At 50.8% G+C, this 27,557-nt stretch overlaps 3 protein-coding genes across 4 annotated transcripts; 1 reads left to right on the forward strand and 2 right to left on the reverse strand.

Annotated features, from left to right (window-relative positions):
* Positions 1-1,028: 1,028 nt before the first annotated feature.
* LOC119107011 (uncharacterized) lies at positions 1,029-3,156 on the reverse strand. Its single transcript, XM_037230357.1, has 2 exons — positions 2,994-3,156; positions 1,029-1,968 (listed from the first exon to the last, which is right to left on the reverse strand). Exons 1-2 carry the CDS (start codon positions 3,130-3,132, stop codon positions 1,700-1,702), a joined length of 408 nt encoding a protein of 135 aa, XP_037086252.1. The 5' UTR covers positions 3,133-3,156; the 3' UTR covers positions 1,029-1,699.
* Positions 3,157-6,030: 2,874 nt separating this feature from the next.
* On the reverse strand, positions 6,031-17,544 carry LOC119107007 (uncharacterized). Its single transcript, XM_037230353.1, has 4 exons — positions 17,428-17,544; positions 11,506-11,670; positions 8,494-8,616; positions 6,031-6,150 (listed from the first exon to the last, which is right to left on the reverse strand). The coding sequence occupies exons 1-4, from the start codon at positions 17,506-17,508 to the stop codon at positions 6,031-6,033; spliced, it is 489 nt and encodes a 162-aa protein (XP_037086248.1). The 5' UTR covers positions 17,509-17,544.
* A 2,424-nt stretch (positions 17,545-19,968) lies between these two features.
* Positions 19,969-27,258, forward strand: LOC119107008 (syntaxin-5-like). Of its 2 annotated transcripts, XM_037230356.1 has the most exons (6): positions 19,969-20,029; positions 23,244-23,504; positions 23,919-24,163; positions 25,416-25,610; positions 26,154-26,278; positions 26,868-27,258. In XM_037230356.1, exons 2-6 carry the CDS (start codon positions 23,282-23,284, stop codon positions 27,025-27,027), a joined length of 948 nt encoding a protein of 315 aa, XP_037086251.1. In that variant the 5' UTR covers positions 19,969-20,029; positions 23,244-23,281; the 3' UTR covers positions 27,028-27,258. The 2 variants fall into 2 exon arrangements, with proteins under 2 accessions (XP_037086251.1, XP_037086250.1); XM_037230355.1 differs by lacking the exons at positions 19,969-20,029; positions 23,244-23,504 and having other exon boundaries at positions 23,665-24,163.
* The last annotated feature ends 299 nt before the right edge of the window (positions 27,259-27,557 follow it).

Genomic DNA, 27,557 nt, shown 5'->3' on the forward strand with positions numbered 1-27,557 from the left:
CTTGCATATATTTGCGCTTGCCCTTACCTGCCCTGAAGCACCCTCCTTACCATCAAAATAAAGCGCATGTATGCACCCATGTTTTTTCGTTGCACACGGTGGTGAACTTGTGTTTTTCTGATAGCATCCATTGTATTTGTGTTTTTCTTACATGGCGGAAGTCACGTTAGTTGCTACAAATGTCGAAATATAAAAACCGTTCCTGAATTTCTGTGAAGTTCATGTGTTAAAGCGAGAAAAACAGCATGTAAAGCGATTCATTTCGGTGTGTCGAATTTAATGGTATATAATTCAAGTGTGTACGACAAACCAATTGTGCGATATAGCAGAAAATCAAAGAAGCTCTCCCGAAAAGCTGCAAAATGCGAACGCACTTTTTTGTGCGGCAGATTTTCGTGGATGGTGGTAACTCGCGTGTGTTTTGTGCACGAGCTCTTAGACGCCAGATCAACCCAAACGAGCGATCAACACCACAACACACGGGGTACTATCAGCCACATGGCGATCAGCACCGAAATACACCGGGTACCGTTGGCCACGTGGCGATCAGCACCGAAATACACGGGGCACCGTCGGCCACATGTGCTCGCGTTGGCCCACGGCGCCAAGAGCCGTGCCACCACGTGTGTTGAGCGGAAATGAGGGCACTTAAAGCACATGGTCTGGTGAGCGCCAAGATTGAGTGAGTTCGATGATGCATATCAATACATTTCCATGCATCATGCTCTTGACTTATTTGTATACTTTCCATTCGATTTAGGATCAGAGCCTGCGGACGAATAGATGTACATTTTTGGGACATACTCGTTTTGTTCTCAAATGTCTGGGCGCGCACTTTAAAAGGTACTGCCTGTCGTCGGGTCAGCGTGCTTGAAGTGTGCGGGCACCATCATACTGACGACGGAATGTTTGTTGCTGCTCCGAGACAACAAACCCGCGCTTTTATAATCTTCAACACAGGTGTAAGATGCAGCGCAGGTGTAAAATACAACTCAGGTAAAGAAGCAGGGCAACTAAACAGCCACCAAAAAAAGCAAGCGATGTCTGTATTTGTACGGCATACGTTACATAATGAACACTCAAACCCCACACAAGCAGCTTCTTGGCCGTCCCAACTCGGGGTAACGCAGGCGTCCACCACAGGACGCCACCAGATCAGAGCACGATCCAGAGCACAGGCCGGCCAAGGTATTCGAGAGTGAGTACGCGCAGTGCAGCCGCAGCTGCGAAGGTAAGATCAGCGAATAGGCGGTGAGTGGCGGTCAGCGCCCGCTAATACGCCCGCCAACCGGTCCGTCCCCGACAAATGCAGGTCCACCGAATCCTTCGGGTCCACTGAGGTCTCCGAGAGGGCAGTGGAAGGCGCCAATGCCAATGACCCTGCCAGTGTCAACCGGAGACCGACGAAAAGGTGCAGTTTCCGAAGACCACACCTTTCTGCGCCGCGCCGAGACCCTGCCTGTACGACGCGTCCTGCCTCGGTCGGACGCAGCGTGCGGCGCCGTTGCTCCTGCCTCGAGCGCACCAGCGCGCCTGCCGAGAACCACCGTCCAGTGGCTGCCGCGCCCAAGACGGTGTTCTCCAGACCCATGCGCCAGCCGACTTTGGACGTCCACATCCGAGGACTTTGGTCAATCACCGGTGGGCTCCGGACTCGCACCAGCACACTCAGTCAAGCACCACATGCGCCGGCAGCTGCCTACGCCTGCGGACTCTGGCCGCTTCCCTCGGCGCGCAGCCGAGCGGACGTCAGCCTCTCGTGCTGGTCTACGATCTTCCGTCCGAGCATGGTGTTGTGCGCGCGCAGCGCCTGGATGCAGTCGGCCTGGCGGCGCAGCAGCCGTCTGACGTAGGCGGCGTCGTCCTTACTGGGGCGGTGCGAGCGGGACAGGGCGCGCGACGGCAGCTCGGCATCCTCATCCGCCACGTCCGGCGGGCAGCGGGCCGCGTTGAAGCGCAGCACCAGACCTGACCGACACCGAGCACGGGTTGATGTCAGGTGGGGGAGGTTTATAGCGCAGCACCAGACCTGACCGACACCGAGTAGGGTGATGTCAGGATGGGGGAGGTTAAAGCGCAGCACCAGACCTGACCAACACCGAGCGCGGTGATGTCAGGATGGGGAGGTTAAACTACAGCACCAGACCTGACCGACACCGAGTAGGGTGATGTCAGGATGGGGGAGGTTAAACCACCAGCACCAGACCTGACCGACACCGAGTAGGGTGATGTCAGGATGGGGGGGGGGGGGGGGTGTAAACCACAGCACCAGACCTGACCGACACTGAGCGCGGGTGATGTCAGGATGGGGGCGGTTATAGCGCAAGCACCAAGTGTGACAGGCCAGACTGACATAAAACACGTTTCAGCGCAGTATCCGGTATGGCGGGCACGGAGTCAGGGTTCAACCGGGATGGAACAGGCATCTATGCAGCACGAGACCTCGCCGACAGCAGGTGAGGTTAGTACGGGGCGGAACATTTACGGCACAACACCAGGTGTGGTGGACACAGGATGGCAGTTGCGTCAAGGTGCAAGGGGTCAAAGTGCAGCATGATGGATGCAGACCTGATGGACGCGGGAGGAAAATACAAGTTGTGTTAGAAACGTCATGGTGCAACACAATACCTGACAGGTTCTGACTAATACTTAGTGTAGGTGTGTGTGGATTGGTTGGTGTGAATTGCGTTACATCAAAGCATGAAGGCTGACGAGCCTGGACTATCAGTGGGGCTCGACTGTTCTGCTCACTGTTCTGCACCAAACCTGACTGGCGTCAAATGACGTTCATGTCAGCATGGGACAGATTGCAGCACTGCGCAAAGGCGCGACAAGCACGGATCAGCAAGCTATGCACATATCTGACTGACGAGCGCGATCAACGACAGTGGGAGCTGAACAAATCTGCTCGTAAGCACCACGTACAGACCTGCAAGGAACTGACCCGGTTCAATCTGCCGACCTCTGGCCATGGGCTGCTCCCGAATACTCACGCAGGTACTGCACCAGCACGGGCAGCAGCACGATGGTCTCCAGCGTGACCATCAACTGGACGTAGTGGAACGCCGAGAGCGGCCACTCGCCCGGCAGGGGCGACGGGTTCGGGTCGGACGGCGGCGGTAGCTCGCGCATTATCAGCGACAACAGCAGCAGCAGTACGTTTCCTGTCGGTAAAATCCCGAGGTGTCTAGGTGGTGGGCGCTGTGACCTCAGGAGAGTCTGGAGTGGAGGACTCTTATCGTCAGCAAGTCTGGGTTGACTGGGTCAGGGAGTCTGGGCTGACTGGGAACAGGTAGCCAGCGAAATCGGGCTGGTCTGTGGCTGGCGGTCAGGAAAGCCAGGCTGACCGGGGTCACGGAAGCCAGGCTCGTCTGCGACCTGTCATCAGGAACACCGGCCCGACCTGGGACGGATCGTAATAAAGCCGGGACTGATCTGGGTCACGTTTCCATCTGCTCGCTGTCTAAAAGGAGACACATGCCAAACGCCCTTAACAAAATGCGATGGCTGTGGCTTCGGCTTTCGTTTAAAGATTTAAACCGTGTACTCTGATGCTCATTGCGTTGCCAGCTGACTCCGCTCCCGTGAATGGTTTCGACGTTGTGTGGAACTAACACAACTCCGTGGCTTTATGAAATTAGGCCCAGGGCCTCCTTTCCATATGGTACACTGATGTGTATGCTGTATTTCGATGAGCTGAGAACGATCGCATGGTCACGATCATCACCATCAGTTGGTTAGGCGCCTGCTCTCCGATTCAACCATTAGAGGCGGGATGAGTTTACGCTACTTTTACGACAGCTTCTATTTGCTGATGCGGCTAATGTATTGCGGCTACGACTTGCCTCTTTGCGACTGGGATGGTCTGTTGTCGGTGGCGCAGCCGCGCCAAAAGGTAAGGTCACGTGGAGGGCAAGATGGACCGTGCCGAGCATCGAGGTACGTTAAAGAGAATGCCCCTCACTTGAAGATATTGAAGCCATCATCAGTTATCATGAGATAAGCCTCCCTATACCTAATGGCATACTTTCAAGTGGAAAAGAAAGCGCAATTTCTTCCAAGTTACAGACAGAGACAATTTCTCCGTTTAGAAAGTATTCTCCTCAATACGTCATTGTTTGACTACGTCATCCAACCTTGCACAACACTGATTGAGAGCTAACTGACGAGCGTTATACCTGGAAATCATGCTTACGAACGCCAGATATGAACGACTCGACACTGATATTTTTATTGATCTTAACCGCCGCATGGTTAATGGAATGGCAATATTTGAATGTCGCTATTATGGAGTCATGGATACCTGGGTGACCTTGAATAGTCTCCCAAAAAGTCTGCACACCTTCGCGGGCGTGTGGCTTAGAAACTAGAGGTGTTCAGTTTTTAAGAAAGGCAGGGCTGTGAACTGCACCGAATGATCTTCAAAATAGCTATTTGGCTATTTCAACAGCTATTTATATATAGCTAAATGACTATTTATATTTTTATTATTATATAATTATTATCATATAAATGGCTATTTCAGTTCAAAACCCCCTACAAATATCGAACATTCAATAGAACAAGAACATTCAATAGAACAAATATCGAACAAGTTTCAGCCGCGAAATTCCATTGCAAACATGCGACTTCACGATTGGTTGGCAACGCCACGGCTTACACAACAAGCACTGCTCAACGTGGGTGCTGGCTACCCGTACGTGGCCACGCAGAATTTCGAATGGCTCTGACCAGCTGGGCTTAAATCTTTCCTTGGTTAAGGGGAATGTCCCACATTTGAGGATACTGAATCAAGCATCAAAGATGATGAGAAAGTTCACTTATGACTGTCGGTATACTTTAAGTGGAAAAGACAGTTCACGACAACACAATTTCCCCATTTAGTAAATCTGCTCTTAAATACGTCATGGTCTGATTGCGTCATGCTACCTTGCATAACATTGACTCAGGGCCAATTAACAGCCGTCATGTCTGGCAATCGCGCTCACGAAAGCCAGATGTGATTGGCTCGACAATTTTATCTTTCTTGGCCTTGATCGACGCTATGGACAATTAAATGGTAGGATTTTGATCACGTCATTGTGACGTCATGCATTCCAAGGTGACCTTGAAATACTCTCACACATCTTTGCGGCCTTTAAGCTCGGGAACCAAAGCGTTTTGGGTCTCAAAAAGGCATGGCCGCGAGCTGCATGGAAACGTCTTCAGTACAGCTTTGGCAGTTCACAAACTCTCTACAAATGTGGAGCACTCCCCTTGGCTTGAGTATCGACCACCGCCTGAGCTAGGCGTGAGCCGGATCACTTTTTTACCAAATGTATGAGTTATAATTGGTCTTTGCGTAGCGTCGAATGCCGGAAATTTCAGCAACCTATGCTGTTATTTTAGTAAACACCGATACACGTAACGAAATCACGCTTCTTGCCGAAAGATTGGTCAGACCGATTCGGTCATTTGTTTGAAACACCCGCTTACTCCGTTGTTAACACTTAACGACCTTTCGAAACTCACAATATATATATATATATATATATATATATATATATATAATATTGTATATAGTATATTGATATTGATATTGCATATAAGGCATATATATATATATATATATATATATATATATATATATATAAACACGTGGTGACGGGCTGAATATTGAATGAGGAAGCAGGCATCTGTATTTTATATGTAGGTATATCTTACAGCATGGGAAATGTCTGTAACAATATTATCTATAATCTATAAATATATAGCCATATAACAAATAAAGGTAATATCTTATACTAAGGGAAAACTCTGGCGTTTGGCCGCTTTAAAGTCGAGAGCTGTTCGTGACACACACCCCGAAACCAGGCATTTTTCTTGACGCATACGTACAGGGACCAGCAAGGTGGGTGTCCCTGGACGACGAACGGGGGCGCCAGCAGTGCGACACCCGACCCGTACACCACGGGGTAGCAACGTCATCCGTCTTGTCCAGTCGCGCGTACGCGGCGCACCGCATCCCCTCCCCCACCCCCACCAGCCTACCTACCGACTGAGTAGACAACCGCCGGGAGCTTCCGATGCAGCCGCTGACGCCTGGTGAAAATCGGAGTAGCCGTGGATGTATGAGTCGAAGTGCAGGCGGTGCAGGATCAGGTGCAGCACCTGTGACGGGCAGGCCAACGGTGAGGGCGTCGCCTGCTGGCAGCGCGGGCCAAACCACCAGCGGCACAGTCAACAGCACATAGTCAGCCGGCGTGTGCATTGGTTTTCTGTCTGACCTGCCGCCTTTCCAGCAGTTCGGCACACAACACAACAACGTACCCTGTTGCGGCTGTGTCACCCCGAGTCACGGCACTTGTCATTAACGGTATCACGCTGGCGTGGCAGTGTTCCACCACTGCGACGAGATTACAGCTGCCTTAGGTAATCCGGCCCTATCAGACCACGCGCTTGCCAGCAATGCCACCTGGCAATACAATAATGGAGAGAAAAAAAACGAAGAAACGGCCTGATCTTTTCCTGTTCATACAACGTACTGACGTCGTTGTCTTACGCGCATCATATCGTGAAAAGTATTCGGAGGTGGGGCAAAACTAGGACCAAGCAGCTCAACCTCCAAAAAATGTAGCTTCCTTATGGGATTTACGTCACTGCAATAAACAACCTAAGACGAGCTTGGGCTTCACTTTTTGCATCAAATAATCAAAAATGAATTAACAAAGTAGTCAGGGCCATTTACTACCGCCCCAGGAACATTTAAAATACTTTAAGTTTTCTTTAATTTTGTTATGTTCCAGCACACACAATGGAGATTACAACGAAACTGGCGGCCCTTATCAACCATAAAGGGAGGGAGCTGGTTTCTTTGTTGTTCTTTTTTGTAAGGGCGCACGGGGCCTTCATAAAAGGATGGAGGAAGGCTGAAGGCTGAAGGAAGGCTGGAGAACGTTGCAGGAAGTTCGCCCTGTGTAAGGCTTAAGTTATTCCATGATTTCGTCATGTTCCAGCAAACAGAGAGAAAGCAATGGGGGATCCAAACCAACACTGAGCACCAAGCTCAACATTGCAGGAGGGGGCGGCGGGTCCCAGAAACGAGCAGATACCGACAGCCCGGCGCTGGTCGTCCTGCTGAGATCTGCCGCAAGATCTGCGCCACTTCCCGGCCCGAAACAATCTCCGTACGATTCTTGGTACTGTGACCTTCCGAATGTCGAGGCATGTTAATAAACAGAACACCAATCGGCTTTTTCCTTAAGCGACTTATTTATGTTGAATGTGTCTGCATGGGGACGTCTGATGGCACTTCGAGTACCGAGCTGGGGCTTGACCTTGCTTGATCTCATTCGACCCGAGGGTCATATAAGATCAAACAACGTCATATATTACCTAGGGGCCTCAAAATTGGACACAAATCAGTCATATACATGCCTACCTACCCTATGAATTTGGTGTCTCTAGTCCTCTCTTAAATTTTGGCAGCTCAGGGGAGGGGTAAAACTGCCCCCTCCCAACGCGTCGCATTCGACCGGTCACACATGTGCATACACACAGGCCTCGAATCAACGGGATGCAAAAGCCGTCGGTTTCGAAACATAAAACATACGCTAGTTTTAGTTTTCAACTGTCATGCTGGCATTTTGGAACGGGAAAATAAAAGCCCAGAACCAAACATTGTTTCAGTGTATTTTCAGGCCAGTGGCATACATGTGGTGGTCTTATACGCTAACTGTGCCGTATATGTATTAATTAGATTTACAGAGTAAATTAGCTGCTGATGCAGCTTGAATTAAAAATTCAGAACTGTTACAACAAATCATCCATATTTTTGACATGCCGAAAAACAACTTTCCTTGAGCTGGCGGCTGAGACATCGAATCAGTTTGGTGAGGGAAGAGGCAAAAAGGAAGATGGGTTTTTATTGATGACGGGGAGTCTGGAGAAGGGCCAAGGCCGGAGTGGTACCACGCCGACTTCGCAGTGCCCGGCTTCAATGGATGGCATGCGGGAAAAGACATTTACATCATTCAGACAGCTACAAATAAAACAGGTGCACTGCAAATAATGAAATGGCTTGAGCCTCGCTGCATTTGGACCGGGGGTTTGGTAAAGTCAAAGGCACAGGTGCAGGTTGGCTGGTCGATCCTATAAGAGGGAACTTTCCAAAATGATTGATATTAGCTTCTGCTATTCTTGTCTGTTGACCTCCTTTGTCACCGAGGTAAAACGCCTCTGATTTTACCTGTGAGATGTGCGTCTGAAAAAATCTAGTCACCGTTTTAGGCGCTTGCCATATACGGCATTCATCATCCTACCAAGCATGTCGTTTGTCGCGCTCACGCTCACGCTCACGCACACGCTCACGCACGCACACACGCACTGCGCACGCGCACGCACACTTGTCTAGCCTGCGGCGGCCACTGTCGCCTTTTGGCCCGTGTGGTGGTGGCCGAGCCCGAGATGGCGCTCGGTGAGACCAGCCGGTGGCGCGGTCCGAGCCCTACTCACCCCGCTGCAGATCCAGGTGACGATGTGCAGCAGCGTCTGTAGTGTGCATGTCTCCAGGCCGCAGTCGTCATATTTGCAGAAGAAGGGGAACGGCAGCAGCAGCACAGCCAGCAGCAGCGCCACCTATCAGGGCAGGCCCAGGCCAGTGAGCATGGTGGCTGGCTGGCAGTCATTAAATTAACATCACCTCTCGATGCAATGGTTATGCATTCTAAATGGCATCCTCACACATTTTCGTAGTCGTCTTCATGGTTGTCGACTGTATGCGCGCAGCCGACGATGAGCGGGGTAAAGCTACCTATCAATAAGGGCAATCACTGACACCCTGGCGGACGCTTTAGGAAATCAAAGTAGTAATTCCGGCCCTATTTAAGTACGTTGGCACAACCATTTTACGGCATACTTTTCCTTCTAGCCAATAGAATTCACGTAGTGAAAGCCTGCTTTTCACAGAGCTGTGAATCGAATTATTACTGGCTAGTTCCCATGAATTCGGTACAAGGCGAAAGATCGTGTCACTGTCTTGAGCCGATCCTTTTTTAGAGAAGTCAAACTCTCGCCGTACACCACGTCAGACTTTTCGTGCACGGTACGCCGTGAATTTCCCGACTTTTTCGACATGTTGGTCTCAGTAGCTCAATCGGTGAAGTGCTTGACCCGTCATCAAGATGTGTGTTCGAAGCCGTGACATTTTAGAACTTCTCTACCAGTTCGCTACATAAGATGCTGAATAGCTTGCTCTCAGCCAATGCGTGCTGTCAGTGTAATGAATTGTACAACTCCGTGAGGGTGTCTTGCAAACATTCTGGCCGTGCCATTCATTCAAATCATAAATACATTCGCTACTGTAGCACTTCCGCTACGCAGCCCTCAGTTGCCCGCTGCCAGCTATTGAGTTTAAATGGAATGTTCCACATTTGTATGGGATTTTCAACTGAAATAGCCGCCTGTAAGACCATTCGGTGCAGTTCACAGCCCTGTCCTTTCTTAACACCTAATCATGCAGTTCCTGAGGTATACACCCACAAGAATACAGATTATTTTTACAGACTTTTTCAAGGCTTTTCAGAAATGCATGATGACATAGCTACGTCGTTCAAATCCTGCCATTCCGCAGCCTATGTGGCGGTCAAGGCAAAACATAATATTCTGTTGAGCCGTTCAAAGCTGGCGTCCGTGAGCTCGATTTCCAAATGCTGCGGATGTCAATTGGCAATCCGTGAATATTTAGCATTCTGCGTAATTTAAACCCGCGTCATCTTTGTGCCACATAATATAAAAAGTTGGACGTTCCCCCATTTATTACTAAAATAAGACTTGCCACTTCAAGCACCGTGCTTCCTTCTCTCAGTGAGTTTAAAGTACTGCAAGGGAGTGTTAGGGTGGCAGAGGATGTTGAAAAGCTGGTATAGTTAAGCATGACCGCCTGAAAATGCACCATGGCCGTGGTGGAAACAATCTAAAACTACTGCCCGCCACATTACGGATGGATTACGCACTGCGCCCTTACACGAAGCCATCAACACCAACTACCAACGAACAGTTGGAACGGGTGTCCAGGGGAACGGGGAACCGCACGGGAACAATACAGATCTCATACCGAAGTTGAGCAGACTAGAACCGAAGTTGTGGTGGTGGGGGTGGGGCCTGAATGGAGGCGCGTGATTTACTGTTTCCGGAAGTCTTCCAAAACAAATTCATACCGTCCAAAGATGAGAATGAGGCGTATATTTTCACCGTTTTGGGGCTACCCGCCGCACAGATTAACAGCTACAGCAGCACGACTCAGTACAGTACAGAACACAGCTCAGTAAAGTACAGTGCAGTTTTGTATAGTACAGTATAGTTCTCGCGTTTTTACCAAAAATCACGCCTATTACGTTCACAATAGGTAGCGTAGTCTGGTTTCTAATCTAGAGGAAGATGCGTCACCAACCATGGGGCGATTCTCGGCCGGGCGAGGGCTTGTTGCTCAGACCACGTTCAGAAGTTAAGGTTTAGACTGGTAGGCGATAGGATGCCGGCTATTGCAGGAGCACTTATGCCAATCTAGCCCCTATTCAAATTTTTACATGGTCAATGTCGTTTGCTCTACGCAACGTCTCTTCACTAACGACACTTTGCTCTGCTCGGGAGCAGCTCGCCGCCGCTTCGCCGGCCCAGTGGCCGGCCGGCGGATACGGCCGAAAATCGCCAGCCCTCGCCGGCATCGTCAGGTGATATTAGGGGCTACGCTACATCAGGGGTTATGAGACACTGGGGGTTATGATACGTCAGGTGCTTTGATATATTAAGAGTTGCGGTATATAAGAGGTTACGAACATCAGGGATTACAATACGTTAGGCGTTATGAAACATTACGGGTCATTACGCACTAGGTGTTCTGATACATCAGGTGCTGTGACAGTATTAGAATTTGCGAAACATTACGACTTGTGAAACATTAGAGATTTGATACATCAGGCCTTACGATACATTGGGTGTAGGGACACATTTGGGATTACAATATATTTGGAGGTCATGGACATAAGGATTTGTTATACGTCAGGAAATGTAATGCCACGGCACAGATGGCGTTCAAATCTAGGCCCTCATGGAGCCAAAGGTACTAACCACGCAGTCATTACGTCCCCCCCCCCCCCCCGCCCCCATTTTCACGGTCCACTGGGACATTATGTCTCCATCCCGACCTTCTCATACTGTCAGCTGCGTTCCAGTTACAGACGATAGAGGATTCAACGACGTCACAAAACTCAAAACTAAACAATTTACACTTTCAGCTGCATGCTACGCGTCGATAACAGAGAATTTACGAACGTTGCAGTTCTATGCTTCAATTCATTCGGTGGCAACAATCACCATGCCGTTGGCTCAAGCCGACCGTGTTATTAGATTCAGCGCTGCAATTTTCACGTGGCCATGAGGTGATGGGCACGTGGAGGTGACTCCGAAAGGTGAGCGTAAGGCTGTGTCGCGGCCCTCTGCGCGTGCAGCCGGCCAGCGCACACTCACCAGCAGCACCATGTGGACGGCTATGCAGGGTGTGACGCGCAGCGGCCGGAACATGGGCTCCAGGTCCGAGACGACCGAGTGGCGAGACGGCACATCCTCCGACGGCACCAGGCTCTCCTCGTCAGAGCGCGCCATGCTGGACGCCGAGCCAACGCTCGACTGAAACTGAGCCGTCCAACAAGCGGTAACACCACGGCCGGCTCTGTCAGGCGGCGGGCACGAAGGACGGGCGTAGGTGGGGGGCTGACGACACGCGGGCACCGGCGTTGAACGACGCCCCTAGGACGGGCGGTACGGGATCCCCGCCGCACGTCCGTCACGAGAACACCCAAGGCGGCACGTGACCACAAGCGAACCGGCGCAGCCGCATGGAGCGTCTGAGATGGATTAGCGCTAAGCGATTAGGTGGTGTGGAGAAACACCTTTCACTATTGTGCCCCGCTGGACTTGGTGCTCCCCCCCCCCCCCCCTTCACACACACACACACACAAATCAAGGCCGCGGATTTTGGCCACTTCATTCTCAGATGACTACACTCACAGATAAACCGCATAACGCATACCGAGTACTTCCTTCCCCGGCGACCACAGCGGCTAGAGTGATTCTGCCATGAAGCTTACGGTGGGTGATGTGCAAAACGTCCCATGAACAGTGAGCTAACACGAGGGTAAGAGTGGCGGCCCGGAACGTATACAGCGCCAGATGAAGGAAGTTCGACCAATGGGCGTCTGTGACAAGGCTACGCCTACTTGCACGGCCGCTGGAGGCAGGGAGAAGGCCGGTGCTGGCCAGCTGACGGACGGCGTCTCGAAACGCCTGCGGTGCTGCCACCGGGGGTGCCCTCAGCAATAGAAACCGTACCGCTTCACCATTTTACCCGCACCATTTCACCACTTTCCCCGTACCATTTCATCACACCCCACTTCGACTCGCACGCGATCGCCGTGCATATCGAGGGCTGGACTGTCTGGTACATTAACTGCAACGAGGAGGTCTTGCTCAGGTACGGCTAGAAACCACACGAAACTGTGCAGTTCATACCTAACAAAGATGACATGTCGCAGCAGCCAGCTCCGTTGCCAAAGGAAGACGCTACGGACGCCATGAATGAGACTGGCGGCAGGACGCGGCCTGCAATACGGTCACTCGGCCTACGGGCCTCCAGAACATTAGCAGCGCGTGCTCCCTGAACGCGGTGCTGCAATGCCTCAGCAATGCCAGCGTTGCAGCCCACTACCCGATGTTCCAGCTCCCTTAAACCGGATCCAAACACGGAAATGGTCACTGCCCATGGTGTCATCTCCAACGCTGCAGTCCAGGTGCTGAGCCGGCTGGGGAGCAGAGAGACTATGGCCTAGCGCCGACGCCTGACCGAATACTATTGCTGAATGTAAAAGAGTTCCTGCATTTTTAAAGGAATGTTTCACATTTGAAAATATCGAAGCCAGCATCAGATATGATAAAATATGCTCATCTACAATTATTGGTCTAATTTTAGGTGGAAAAGAGTGCTACCTTTCAAAAACGCCATCGTGCCTTGTAATTCATCGTAACTGTCACCCTTTGATTACGTCATAGTACTCTTGCACGACACTGACTGCGAGTCGATTGAAAATTGTTGTATCTGGAAATCGTGCTCAAGAACGCCAGATATGAGCGATTTGATACCTATGTGTTTTGGCCTTGACCACCGCGTGACTAATGGGATGCCAGGATTTAAATGACGTCAATGGCGTCATGGATGCCTGGTTGAGCTGAGATAGTGTCCCCCCCCCCCCAAAAAAAAGTCTGCACATGCTCGCGGACGTATAGCCCAGAAATAAGAGGGGTTTAGGTCTTAAGACCTAAATCCCTCTAGAACGTCCTAACAGAGAAGCCAGGATTAAAAGTCAAAGTCAAGTCAAAACCCCATGTAAATGTGGAACACTCCCTTACGGATACATAGTGCGGCGCCATGGACACGATTACCAGAAAGCTTCCAGAAGTACTTCTGATGTCACACACTCAAATAGAGTGATGTGCGTTAAGGCCGCCCAGAAGCAGAAGTAGTGGAGGGAGTCCAAATCGCACATGCACATGCATACCAACGGAAAGGCGAAGCCTGGTGGAGCGTAAGCGAACAAACAGTTATGTGACGGTGATTAAGGCGAGGGTCGCACGGCCACAGCCTGGAAGCTTGGACCGCAGTCCTTACCCTCCTGGCTACACGCTATGGTGAACCGCGAGGAGTACACCACCGTGTGTAACGTGCTCTCCGTCAACGCGTCGTTGCGAAACATAACACATTTCTTTCCACGAGCAGCAATGTGCAGACCCTAGCTATCTCCTGCAGCGCTACGGGTGTGGGAAAGAGCTTGCTGACGACAGCCTGGAGATCTAGGGCATTCGCCCTGATCTCCCCAAAGTTCCATTGTAAAAACGTCTATACAAGAGCGCATTGAACAGGCGGTAAAAAGTGACAAGCTAAAACCAGACACAGCTTAAAAGAACTAGGTTGCGCCAATTCCAGAGCCAGACGCCTCCGACCGAGAGCTGCGGCCCCGTGCCCCACTCTGAGACGAGTCCCGGCGCTCCCTCCGTCACTGCAGGCGGAGGACCCAGTGGGATACATTTTATGCCGGCATACCCAGTCCGGGGTGGCCGCGGGGGGGGGGGGGGATCCATCGATGGGCCTTTACCAGATGTCTGGGGACCAGTAAGGGCCTTAACCTGGCCTTCTGCGTGATGAAGTGTTGTTTCGAGGGACGGGCGCTTTCTTTGACTGCCTCGGACAGACGAGTTGCCGCCTTGGTACCCTCCAGCTCCGCCCGGCACGCCAGGCAGGCTCCACCAGGCACGTCCGCTTGGTATCGCAGGCGCGCCCGTCTGCTTCGTAGCGCTCCATTGTCTCTGACGCTCGTCCACGCGCACTTGCCAGTAGCGTCGGAGGCGACGAAGGCAGTGACGTGTCCAGAGAGGAAGCAAACGGGGGCGACGGAGTGTCCGACGCGGGTGTCGGCGGAGGCCGCGGACCACAGCTGCGTCGGACTACCATCAACCCCTCCTTTCCAGGAGCGACAGCGGCGCAAGGGAGGGAGGCAGCGTGAGGGCTGCCAGGCGTGCCGGCCGTCGCGGGGAGGGGGCGGGGAGGGGGGGGGGGGCAAGGACCCCGACGGGCGCCGGCCGCCTGTCCCAACCGCCACTACTGAGAGCCCGCAGGGTCTCGAGCGCGAAATAGGTTGTAGATCTGACATTTTATCGATGGTAGTGTGCTGTGGTGCTAAGCTTTTGGATTCTCTCCAAAGGACGTTCCGATGTGACTCACCTCGTTCAGTTAACCCACGCGAAATGGATGTTCCTGGCGTTATACAGAGAAATGGTTTCCTTCTCTTCCATGAGGGTCCGACAGCCCAGGTCAAAGATCGTGTGGGATACCTGATCAGTACCCCAGTTCGCGCGCCATGGCTGCACAGCGTCACACTGGTCCCCTTCGTATTCAGACAAGGCACACTTGCCACAGGCTGGTCGGCTTCGGCAAAGTGGTTTCGTGTCACTGAAATGCTGGCACTGGGAGCCGCGCACAGGACTGAGAACGTTCACTCGAACTTTGCCGACGATGTGGCCAACGCGGATATGAGGTTATATATGATATGATGCATACATATATATATATATATATATATATATATATATATATAATATGGCACATATGACGCCAGTTATGGTACCGGTAGTGTAGTGGTTAACACGACTGCGTTAATCACTGCGCGTCTGGGAAATCAGAGGTACGGGGTACGATTCCCCGCGGTGCCCGCCCTTCCTGCCAGGGTGAGAGGCAGGCGACGCCATACAGCCTCAGCAGCTAGGTGCGTCCTAAACCCCTAATGACGCACACACACACAGACATGGCCATACATACACAGATATGATTTTTGCGCCACATCTCAGCAACTAGGGCATGTCAAACCGTGATAATGAATGGCTTTTACTAAGAATTATGGATTTTTCTCTTTTGCGCAATTAGTCACGTTTTGTGCCAAATCGCTGCACCCAGGGCACGGATGCACTAGGGAGTAGCATGCGTTAATGAGGAATGGAACGGACAATCACGTGACTTGGATTGTGGCGTCACGTGTGGCACGAGCCAGGAAATTGAACTAAAAACGGCCGCTACCGACCGTTTTTCACTGTTCGATACAACGCAGTGTTGTTAAATGTAACGGCAGTGCGTGCTGTCATCATTCAAAAGGCTGACAGTTGGTGGAAGGGGCAAAAATCACCGACGACGTCCCGCGATCATTCGCCGATCCCGTGGAATAGGTTCGGCTGTGTTGCAGAGAGCGCAGGCGAAATGCTCTCTCTCCTGCCGCCAGAGACCGTCAGCACCTTGCGCGGCCTGCGGCCGACTCTTTTTCACACTTACGCGATATCTCTAGGCCACTAGGGCACCTACAACCATGATTTCAACCGCAAAAGATGCATAATGAAAATTTTCAAATTTTGCATCAGTGCAGCGAAGCAGGCGCGTAAGCGCTTATGGAAACTAAAATCGCATTGTATACGGCTTCAATTTCCCGTCCCTCCCAAAAAAGGCCAGTCTTCCGAAGCGGGGACGGACCACGGTCAGTTGAGGGCGCGGAGCGGAAAACAGGAGCTGACGGTGCCGACGCGACACAGCGTATGAGTTACTGAGTTTGTATATGCTATCACGACCAACGACTGAAAAGCGAAACATGAGTGTGCCGGTGGACAGCTACCTGCCTTATTGTGTATATTACTAAGGCATGCACACTATTACAAGGCACTTGTGTATCTTACTAAGGCACTAAGGCATGCACCGTGTGCAGAGCCGATAGCAGTTGAAACGAAATGCAGGCCAAGTTTGAATGTCATGCAGTGTGCCTTTTCACCTGCCCCAGTTTCAGAGCCGTGGCAACATGCTGCTGACACAAAATGAATTGATGCAATTGTAAATAATGAACAGCTAGCTAACAAAGAAATGCACCTGGTTTGAACACCATCATAGATGAGTAATACTGTATGATGAAACTCTGTGCTTGTTGTAAAATTAATCCCAAACTAAAAACTAGCTGTTTGGCAAAAATCAATGAGTCAGTACAGGCACTCACTGTTAACAAAATAGACCTATAATTTTGCATTGTTGTGGCAGATACAAATTTTCTGTCATTTGTTGTGACAGCAAGTGTTGTGCAGCCCAGAGTGATCACACCATTCACAGCATTCACAGCTTACAGCAGCATGCTGAAAAGTAATAATAGGTTGCTTCAGTGAATGCAATGCTTTCACATCCACGCAGTGCAGCAGCTATGGCCGCTTCAATCCAAAGCATTGCTCACACAAGTAATAATGCCTGTAACAACAGGAAAATGTTGACTCACAAGCAATGCTAGCATGCACATAAAATTTGTTAAGGTGGTAGTATTTGCATGCACAATAATACAGTACATTACTTTTCTTAAGACAAATGCACTTTTCCCAAAACCATATCATATCATAACTATGGCTGCTTGACTCTATATGCTGCTGTCCACAGCACTGACTGGGAATGAACCCAAAATAGTTTTCCTGATACCAGATTTCAAAATAATATTCAGGAGTACTTAAATGAAAAACTGAGCATGGGGTTAGAGCCATGCAAGCCCTCCCTCTCTGTATGCAACAGCATCTGAGCACATGCCCACTACCTACAGCTGGCTAAATGGCAAAGCATAGGGTGAACTCAAGCAGCATGGGTTCAACCCCACCTTTAAGACGAGCGTCCACAAGCGTCACCTTCTTGTCAGATGAGGCAGGCGACGTAACTTCAGCGGCCGAGTGCGTAGTTAGACCCAATAACACACGAGAGCATCCCGCACCCGCATTGCTATTACCCTCCATCACTCCATGCCCACCACGCAACGCAATTTTCAATTCAATACGTACCAATCGGTCCACGGCTCCCGACGGACGTTGCCCCGCAACAAAGCTTGGCGTACCCACATCCATTTCCGTTGATCTCTCCATTTACTTCCTTGCGGTAGGTGGGGAGGGGGATTATTTTGTTTTCAAGTCGCTAGAGACTTTTCCTGATAAAATATCTCAAGTTATGCTTGGGAGTTCCAGCGCGTATTTATTCCAGCACATATGGAAATTCCACTACTAGTAAAAAATTGTGGAAGGCTACCAGATTCGAAAAATTCTCTTACTTGCGCACGTAATACCAAACAAGCATTTGAAGCTTGCACACATCAAATGCGTTGTGTATGCTCGGCGCGCCTGACGTCATTCGAGCCTGCACGAAGGGGTCAAAAGATCGCAACGATGCTGGGCACTGTGAGCAAGGTTTGTTTAGTCACTCTTTTAGTCCTTAAGTTTAAGTTAACTCTTTTGACTCTTTAAGATAGTCACTCTTTAAGTGGGTTCCTGGTTTGGTTTCCACTGGTCCTGATTTGTGACTAGGCTGTGACTTTGTCCTGGTCTGATGCAAAGCTGAGCTTGTATCATGAATTATGTTAGCAAGTTAAGCATAGGCATGATTATGTCTCTGAAAGTGCGGAGTGAGATAGGGGTCTGCCCAAAGGTTGGTTCTCCCTGGTGCCAACAACCTCTGGTCCTGATAGGGGTGGGTGGGGGGGGGGGGGGGGCGGTGTCGAGCGACCCCCAAGGCTTCTTGAATATAACTCTCCGAATGTCGTGCAATCGCGCCCGAATTTTTGGTAACTCATGGGGCATCTATTTGTACGTATTTTGACACAAAACAACGCGCCCCTAGCTCTTGTGGTTTCGGAGCAGCGGCGGTTTCTGAAACATATACACGGCGATCTACGGTCGGCCGGCTGGGGGACAGAAAGGGAGTGGGACGGCAAGCGACGATGCCACGGAACGCGCGCGGGGGTATGGTATTGTTACATTAACGTATCCATACATGATCAACACACGGTTAAAATGCGTAAAACTATGTACCATTGCTCTCATAATTAAACAAGGAACGCGTCTGTCCGAATCTCATATTGATACGAGGCATGACCTCGTATGCATAATGCAGTAAACCTGCAATGGTGCGATTTCAAACATTCGTGATGTCACTTGATGCAGACAGTTCGCTGACGTTGGTTAGGTGCGTATGCACTATGTTCACCTTTAAATGACCAGTAACTCGAACGGCATGGTGCGCAAACGTCGTCGAGCCCAGCGAAGACGTGCAGGGGACGAGCTTCATGTGCTTATCCTTATCGACTTAGTGGGCCCCTGATCAGCCGCAGAGCCCTCTGACTGACATTTGAGTGCCCGGCCCTGCGGGTCGGGGCCCCGGAATGAGACCTCCGATGGGCCTTTCGGGCCCTTCGGTCCTCAAATCTGGCCCTTAATCGTAGGTTCTAGGCACGTGCTCCCTGTGCCCCCCCCCCCCCCCCGCCTGTGCTTTTAGGACCCCGACAAGGACATAAGGCTCTCCATTCATATAAGAAATACCCACGACACAATGAAGAGGGCCCCTGAACGATCGAGAGCATTCGAATAAGAAACACCTAAGACCCAGTGTAGAGGGCCCCCGAAAAATCAAGCGTGCTCGAGCAGGTTTTCAGAAGGTCCCCGACAGGGGTGTTGGGCCCTGAATTCAAGTGCCCAATGTGCAAGGCCCCAAGCAACCCAGTGTGCCCGAGCAAGTTAACAGACGGGGCCCAGAAAAGTGTGTAGGGTCTTCCATTGAAATAGAAAGTACCGAAGACCCAATTCTGAGGGCCCCAACGACATGTGTGCCCAAGCAGGTTAACAGATGGAACCCGAAAAGAAGCGTAAGGCCCAAGCGAGTGACAGAGAATTTGATGGGTACTAGACCAATGAAGAGGGCCCATGAGCGTATCGCGAGTTGTCGGGAGCTTAACCGAGACCAACGTGGAGGGCCCCTGAGCAACCGGGAATATCTCGGCAGGTTTCCATAGAGGGCCTCCGGCTATAGCGTACAGAGCCTTTTGGGCGAACGGAGAGAATCCGTGGAAATTAACCAGTGGGCCCCGGCACTCCGGCAGGAAGGGCCCAGGAACAGCGCAGGGCCCTCCGGGCAAATTCAAAGAAATCAGGTGCAACCTGGAAGGCTACTTAACGATCGGAAGCATCCTGCAGGTAGACATTTAGGCACCCGGAAGCAGTAAGGGACCTCAGGATAGCCTAATTGGCCTTAAAATCCCCCAATTACGACCCTCTCAATCAGTGAGAATTACTTTTGTTTACTCGTGGGCCCTTCATTTTCGCTTACGGCCGCTTCTAGGTCACCAGGAAGCCTTAAGACGTCAAATTTTGGTGCGTCTGTGTTAGAAAATGCGGTGCGTATCCACCCTTCAACTGTTGTTGGCTGACGGTCGCAGTTCATGATGGTCACTGCTCAGCAGCCAATCAAGCTTGAAAGTAAATCAGCTGTCAGCATCCTGTTTTTTTGGCATTACAATAACTACGCACTTGCGCGAACGCGCTAAAGACGAGATCACCGGAATTCTTCCGATATATTCAGGATTGTGGCCTTCGTCGTCGTGGTTTGGTACGTGGTGAGGTGGGTGTTGTGGCGATGGGTTCCCGCTTCTACAGGGTTAAACTGACCTGAGTACCGATGTTTTCATAGTATTAGTTATTCTACACCAGCAAGGCCACTAAATTAAGCATGGTTAAATATATTTTTCAAAAGCTTTGCAAGATTACAAATGGGTTTATCAAGGATTTTGTCGGTGAAGCACAACAGGCATTGCAATCTCCCATGGGATTTGTTGTCTCTTGGAAAACACATGATGGGGACTTAGGGGATTTCTGGAATGAGTTATCCCTACAAAAGGAAGGATATGGCTCCCTGAAATGATATTTTGTGTCATTTAGCTAATGTTGAATATGGAGCATATCAGGAACTTTGTCAGGGTGAAGGATACATATTTTTTAAAAATATAAATATTGTGGCTGCCATCAATTAAGCTTGTGATGACCCTTGCCCAAGAAACCAGTCCAGGATTTTGTTTGGGGATTGCGGTGCCCATGGAAGTCTGGGCCGCTCAAAAACAAAACTTTCAGAACTGTCGTGGTGGCCCAGGAATTTGGTGCCTCGTGTTATAAAAGGCTGTGTGGTCCTGACATGAAGGCTTTTGGTGTCTGTTCACAATAACATTTTGATGGCACAAAGGGGCACCAGAGCTTTGTGAGTGACCAGAGGGGATGGATGGCATAGTCATCAAAAGAATGAGACAATCAAATTTTAAAGTCCTGGAGCATTATATGACACCATTCAATGAAAGATCTTTGTAAATCCCAGTGACTGGTACTTCTGGTAAGAAACACAATGCCATCTCAAAATTGTGGTCTTTATGCAGCCTTCTGGAGCAGCCTCAAATCAGCACCATGTGGTAGCACATGTGGTGCCCACTATGACAATGAGGTGCTCTGACCAGAAAGTGGCGTTTTTTCTTGAGTAGATAAGCTGTCTGAACCAAAGGAAGATGAACTATTGATATAGCATGATTTTCATATGCTATGAGATGCCTTTAAATGGAACACAGTAACTAAGCTACCAATGCCCAATCTGCTGTCCTTGGTGCTCATCCTTGAAACATGAACTCTTGAGCATAACACAGCTTGAAATGTTTGTTGCTTTCAGTAGAATTTTTGGCAGTAGAACAGCTTTTACCTGTGTCTGGGAAATGGGATGGGTAAGTTCATGAGTTGCCCCCTCATCCAACATCCCCAATGAGAAATGCTTTGTTCCACCCCTGTATTGACTCCATGTCCCAGAAATGGTTGGCTAGCATGTATCAAACTCACCCTCTCAGATTTATAGCCAGCAGCTCTGGTATTGTAGTTACTCTGAAAATGTTTTGTGTGACATGTTTCTTGGCAGCCTGGTTGTCTGGTCTCTAACTAGATTTTATCTGCTTCCAGGTCAGTTATGCTAAAATTTGCACCTCTCACAGTACTAAGCACAGTCTCAAGTGGGGGTTTTGCTGGTTGTTCCATATCTGTGTGGTGGCTGTGATATCAAGTGTTGTGTATGTGCATATCAGAATGAAGCTCACAATTGACCTGTGGAAATGCATTCACTTACCAGCAAAATCATTCTCTAAATTGAAAGCTTCTGGAAGGCTGTTAGGAGATGTATTTAGTTCATCTAGTATGATTTGGTTTGAGTGTTTTCACTGTACATTACAAACAGCATGCAAAAGCCATCTCAATACTTACTCTGGGCAGGGAGGCAAGTGTAATGAAATGACATATTGGTCAGGGCAGCACTAGCCCATACTTTTAGCTGATAAGATGAAAGAAGTAAATTATAGGTGAAATATTGTAAAAATATAGATTAGGTAAACCACATTGATTTAGGTTGATTTTTATGTCTCTGAATCAATGGCCAGGATCATTATGGTTTCTGTTATGACTTGGGTACTCACCCTTTTTCTGGCCTAGGTGGCTGTTTGGTATTCAAACAGCTCCTGTGATTATTATATATTAGTGTTCACTAATTATTTTTTAAATGTATTAATATCAGATGCAGTTGGTTGAAACAGTTATATTAGTATTCATATTCATTAGTTGTAGTTGGTGAAAAGGCCTTGCCTCTAAAGCCAGCAGCTCTAAGAAGTGGATGGTAAACAATGATTATTATGTTCTCTCAGTGGTTTCTGCAGTAGTGGTTGACTGTTCAGGGCTGTGCTCATTTCATAATGCTGGTCGAGTTTGCATAAGGTTTGTTTTCTTCTTCATGCATCTCGAATGAAATCAAGGAGCTTAATGGTGTTCCAGGTGATGCTGCATGAAAGATTTGACCAGAATAGACATGATAGTATATCATGACTTTTAATCAACACACAAATAACATCCACAGATCCTAACTCAGAGATACTTGATAACTGCTTCCACCAATCTGTAGGATTGCATCTTGTTCTGGTGTCCTGTCATCCCATAGCAAGAGATGTGTGATCCTCTTATCCATAGAATGGTGTCAGTTGCTGCTGGCTCACCCATCTCAGCTGCAGCTTATAACAAAAGCAATGGCCCTGTGCTGAAGCCTATATAATCTGGCTTGTAACTTCTGCCCAGCCAGACTGGCAACCATTGGCTACCATGTGCTGTCATCTACCACCCACCAGAGCCATCATTATATGGTTCATAAAGTGACCACCAGTCACAAAGCCAAAAAATATGGGCAGGCTAGTGGGGAATTGTGTCAAAAAAGCCTTGCTGTAACAAATATTAGGTTAGCATTGGCTGGATCTTCATGTTGAGTAGTTGATCTGTCCTATTCCTAGATACTGGAGCAAGAAGTTGCTTGAAGTTATCCACTTGAGCCCAAGCCATGTTTAGCACTGTGAGGATTTCTTGTGTGTTTATGCCATTGATCATGGTGCTACAATTACACAGGTAGTTTGCACCAGGCATCAGCTATACCAACAAAACTGCAGTTTCTCAGGCAATGGTTGTCCCATTTTTGAAAGTATAAATAACCTCATCCATCTTCCAACCCTGATGCTGGTAACCAGTTGCCAGACCTGCAAAAGAGTTGGGCTTATCTCCCTGGCAGCAAGCACACTGTTCCATGCAGGGTTCTCAGTAAGACCCCTGTGGTCAGAGTGAGCTTCCCCATCTGGGGATCTTCGGCGCCCCACCTGACTCCTGGGGCGCGTACCCCCACCGGTCTCTATCGCGCAACAACAGGCGCGGAAGGCACCCCGGCCGGAGCCTGCTCATCATGCCCGCTGTGCCGACCGTGACGTGCCGCGCCTGTCCCCCAGTGACGTGAGGCTCCGGTGAGCCGGTGAGCGCGGCTGCCATGCGCGCTCCGGCGCTGCCGCACGTGACCGCCTGCCGCGACCGCACCGCCGAGCTGGCCGCCGTGCTGCGCTCCCTGCGCGAGCGCCAGCTGGCGCCGGCGCCGGCCGGTCACGCCGCGCGCCCGGCCGGCCTCCTGCCACACGTCCAGTTCATGGCCATTGCGAAGCTGATCGGCAGGGATGTCGCGCAGACGTACGCCAAGCTGGAGAAGCTGACGCTGCGTGAGTGGCGGCGCCGTGTCTCTGGCAACGGGCGTGGGATCCGTTGTGGTGGTATGCAGGGAGCAGCGCATGTATGCCTGGGGCCCAGTTCGAGTATACATGACTGTTTGCGGAGACATGATAATGCACTGAAACTTACATCTATGTTGGGTAACCTACGAATGGTCTTAGTGGTGTTTTTAAGACGCCTTTCATCCGGGATCAAAGAACGTATGATTACTTTCGACTTAAAGTCTTATGAAGGTGGGAACACCCATTATCGATTATGCTTTCATCAGCTCTTCCCAGGATTTGAAGTGGTGAAGAATGGTGCTTTAAAAGCCATCTCATATGTAATGTATGACGTCTCTATATTGACATGCGTGCCTCCTCTGTCCGTGCCTTCCGTGCTGCCAATGGCGACCTTTGCTCCAGTGGCCAAGCGAAAGTCCATATACAACGACCGGCCGCTGGAGATTGAGGAGCTGACACACATCATAAGGCAGGACATGGCCAGTTTGAACAAGCAGATCCTGCAGCTGCAGGAGTTGGGCCGCGCCCGCACGCCGGCCGCTGGCCAGCACGTGCAACACTTCTCCAGTAACGTGGTGGTGACGCTGCAGTCCAAGCTGGCTGCCATGTCGAACCAGTTCAAAGGCGTGCTGGAGAGACGCACGGAGGTGAGCAGCGCCGTGGCTTCGGTGTAGTAGTGATGGTGGTGGTGGGGGGGGGGGGGGGGACGAACGCTGGGCAGAGTTATGGTGACCCTCCGAGTCACCAACGGACCTGGAAACTGACCCTCCGATTGTGCTGTGGTGCAGAACCTTCTCCAGATGGGATTCGCGATGCGCCTCGCTTGGAGACCGCGCACGGTATATATGGAGTGTTAACGGCCCTGCCCTTCCTAAACATAAACCCTTCTAGTTTCTTAGCTACACCCGCGAAGACGTGCGCACTATTCCAAGCTCATCCAGGCATCCATGACGTATTAATGACGTCATTCAAATACTGGCGTTCCATTGGCCATGCAGCGATTAAGGCAATGCAAATATAATTGTTGAGTCGTTCATATCTGCCGTTTGTGGACACAGTTTCCAGATAGGAGGGCTTCAGTTGGCTCTTAATCAGTGTTGTGCAATCTGCGATGACGTGATCAATGACATATTGAGCTGCGTATTTACTTAACGAATAATTTGTGTTGTCTAGAACAGTTATTGTCACCTAAATGGTACCATTAGTTATAAATTAGCTTATTTCAACATTCCCTTATACTGCACTATGCTGTTATATGCACCGAGTACCCGAAATTTTGATGACATGTGGAACGCCAGGCAACCACTGTCGTGGTTCAGTTATGAAAGTCATTTGTAGAGGAGGGTTGTGAGCTTCCCACAACGTTGTTCAGAGCCAGCGTGTTGTCAGTTCGGCACGCTTCGTGCAGGTTTGGTGAAATTGTAGCTTAATTATTGTGCAGATCATGTTGGCAACCACCATCGCTGATCGCTTTGTCATACCCAGACCGCACGCGCTCGGTGGCGGTGACAGATTCTGGTGCACATATCCTTGCTGTTCTTCTGAATTTTTGGCTTCTATGTGTACAGATTTTGGAAAATGAGAGCTGTTGTATTCGCTCCGTACCTGCGTGCCGGATATGCGTTAACACGCCCTCAGGTTAGCGAGGGGAGGAATTTGACCCCCACCTGGTTTTCCAGAATGGTGGCCGAACGGCGTGGCGTAGTCGCGCGAAACTTTGCATAGTGATAGACAACTGAATGGCGGGACTTTTGGAAAAGGTTGGGTGTACCATGAAGCCCGATAACCTATGGCAGGTCAAAGTCAAGCTGTGGCTGTCAGCGAAGTCCACAGCGAAGCCCCGCTCCCGCCGTGCCGCGCGGACGGCCCCGCTGACTGTGCCGGCGGCGTGCTCCCCAGAGCCTGCGCCAGCAGCGGCGGCGGCGGCAGCAGTTCTCGGGCAGCAGCGTCAGCGCCAGCCTGCCGCCGTCGGCGCTGAGCGGCTGCCACCGCGGCTCGGTGCTACTCGCCGACGAGGAGGCGGCCGCCCGCGCGCACGCGGCCATCGACATGAACGGCGCCGCCGCCTCCCTGCAGATATTCGCCGAGGAGCAGGTCAGGTCACGCTGTAGGCCGGTAGATGCTCGTGTAGGGGACGGGGGGGGGGGGGGGTAGGGAAAGGTGAGCAGGTCAGGGGGCTGCTGGTCAATATATGCTCGTGGGAAAGCAGGTCAGGGCATAGAGATTCCCTGCCCTGGGGTCGTATTCGTCATATTTGGACCGTTGCCCTTTTAAAAATAGACATTTTTCACTTTGTGACACTGGAGTGTTCCCAAATACTTCGGTCCTGAGTACGTCCTCGTCTTCAACTGTTCCTGAGTACTTCTTGGGTACTTGAGTGTTTTTCGTCGCACTCCGTCGGTTTGCAAATGCTGTGCACACGTATGGCACACTACGGTCAGAACTGTGCTAACATTTTCCTCAGCCCCGTCATAGCTTGTGTGCCCCCACGACGACGCCGTGGGAGAGGGGAGGGTGTATCGAGTGCAAGGTCGGTGCACCTGGCCTCCCCCCCCCCCCCGAGATGTCTCCGTGCCGCCCATGCCGCCCCGGAACCGCGCCGCGCTGCCCCCTGACCGTGTTCCGTGCGCCCGACAGGATGCGTTCCTATACGAAAGCCGCTCGGAGGCGATGAAGAATATCGAGTCGACGGTGGTGGAGCTGGGTACCATCTTCCAGCAGCTGGCCCACATGGTCCAGGAGCACGGCGAAATGGTGCAGAGGTGAGCTCGAGGGCTTGGGAACGGTAAGACCTCCCCAGGACTCGCATGTTTTCAGAAGCGTGGAGGGGGGGGGGGGGGCATCCAGCGAGGGCAGGGCTGAGCTGGTGAAGTTCAGTCCAAGGAATATATTTGGAACGGGAGATGAAGACAAACTGCTTGGGCTTGGGCAGAGTGTATGTCTGGGACATACTGGTTGAAATTCACCTTTGAATTATGTTGTAATGATCAGCTGCTGACAAAATATGGTTGGGCCCCTCGGAGCCCACATATCGTGTCGGAACGATACCGCCCGTCGCGTCGTGCTATCGCGCGGTAGTCTACAACATCGGCTGCGCATGCCCGTCGGCTTTGCAGCACGCGACGCTCTCTGACACGCCGTGCGCTGGTGGCACCGGACACGTCGGGTGGCTGCTGTAACGGCTGCCGGGCGTTACAGTGGGCGTGGCCGGCTGATGCGGTGGTCACTAGCCTCCCACGCTAGACGCTGTCCTGCTGCCGACGCCGGTCTGGCCCAGTCAGCAGGCACCCTGCCGCTCGGCTGACCTGGTGATGTCATGCGACCTGACCTGACGTCGCGCCGGCTCGGCAGGATTGACGCCAACGTGGAAGACACGTCGGTCAACGTGGAGGCGGCGCACTCTGAGATCCTCAAGTATTTCCAGTCGGTCTCCTCCAACCGCTGGCTTATGGTCAAGGTGTTCGGGGTCCTCATCACCTTCTTCCTCGTCTTCGTCATCTTCCTGACGTAGCAGGACGCCTGCGTTGCTGAGTCTTCGGATGCGTGCGGCGTGGAAGGTGGTGGAGAGAATTGATATTTGAGTATGTGTAGGGACCATCGTGTGTTTAGCTGGCTCTGTGGGGTGTTGCCGCCAACATGATGTAAGTTGGGGACATGCGCAGCGATGCGGCTAGATGTGTATGAATCACACCAATGCATGCGATGGGTAAGGAGTGCGGTGCGCCCATCAGCTACTTCAAATCAGTGCATGCTGTGTGTTGTGCTTTGGTGATACCTTCCCAGATCGCCCATAGATAGGTCACATTGGCGTAGTCCACGTATGTATGTATCGGCATAATTTATGTCCCTGAGCACGTTTGGAGCCTGACTACCGTGATGATGCTATGGAACATTTGCTTGTCAGCCTTGGTATATTTTAAAAACCACACTTTCGCCATGTGATGTGATGAATTCCCTGTGATGGAAGCATATAATGCGGGCTCCTTGCAGAGGCTGGTACACTGATGCTAGAGTCAGTGTCTATCGTATGGACTTTATGTG

Source organism: Pollicipes pollicipes, unplaced genomic scaffold (assembly GCF_011947565.3).
Source record: "Pollicipes pollicipes isolate AB1234 unplaced genomic scaffold, Ppol_2.1 Scaffold_6587;HRSCAF=7807_pilon_pilon_pilon, whole genome shotgun sequence".
Lineage (NCBI taxonomy): Eukaryota > Metazoa > Arthropoda > Thecostraca > Pollicipedomorpha > Pollicipedidae > Pollicipes > Pollicipes pollicipes.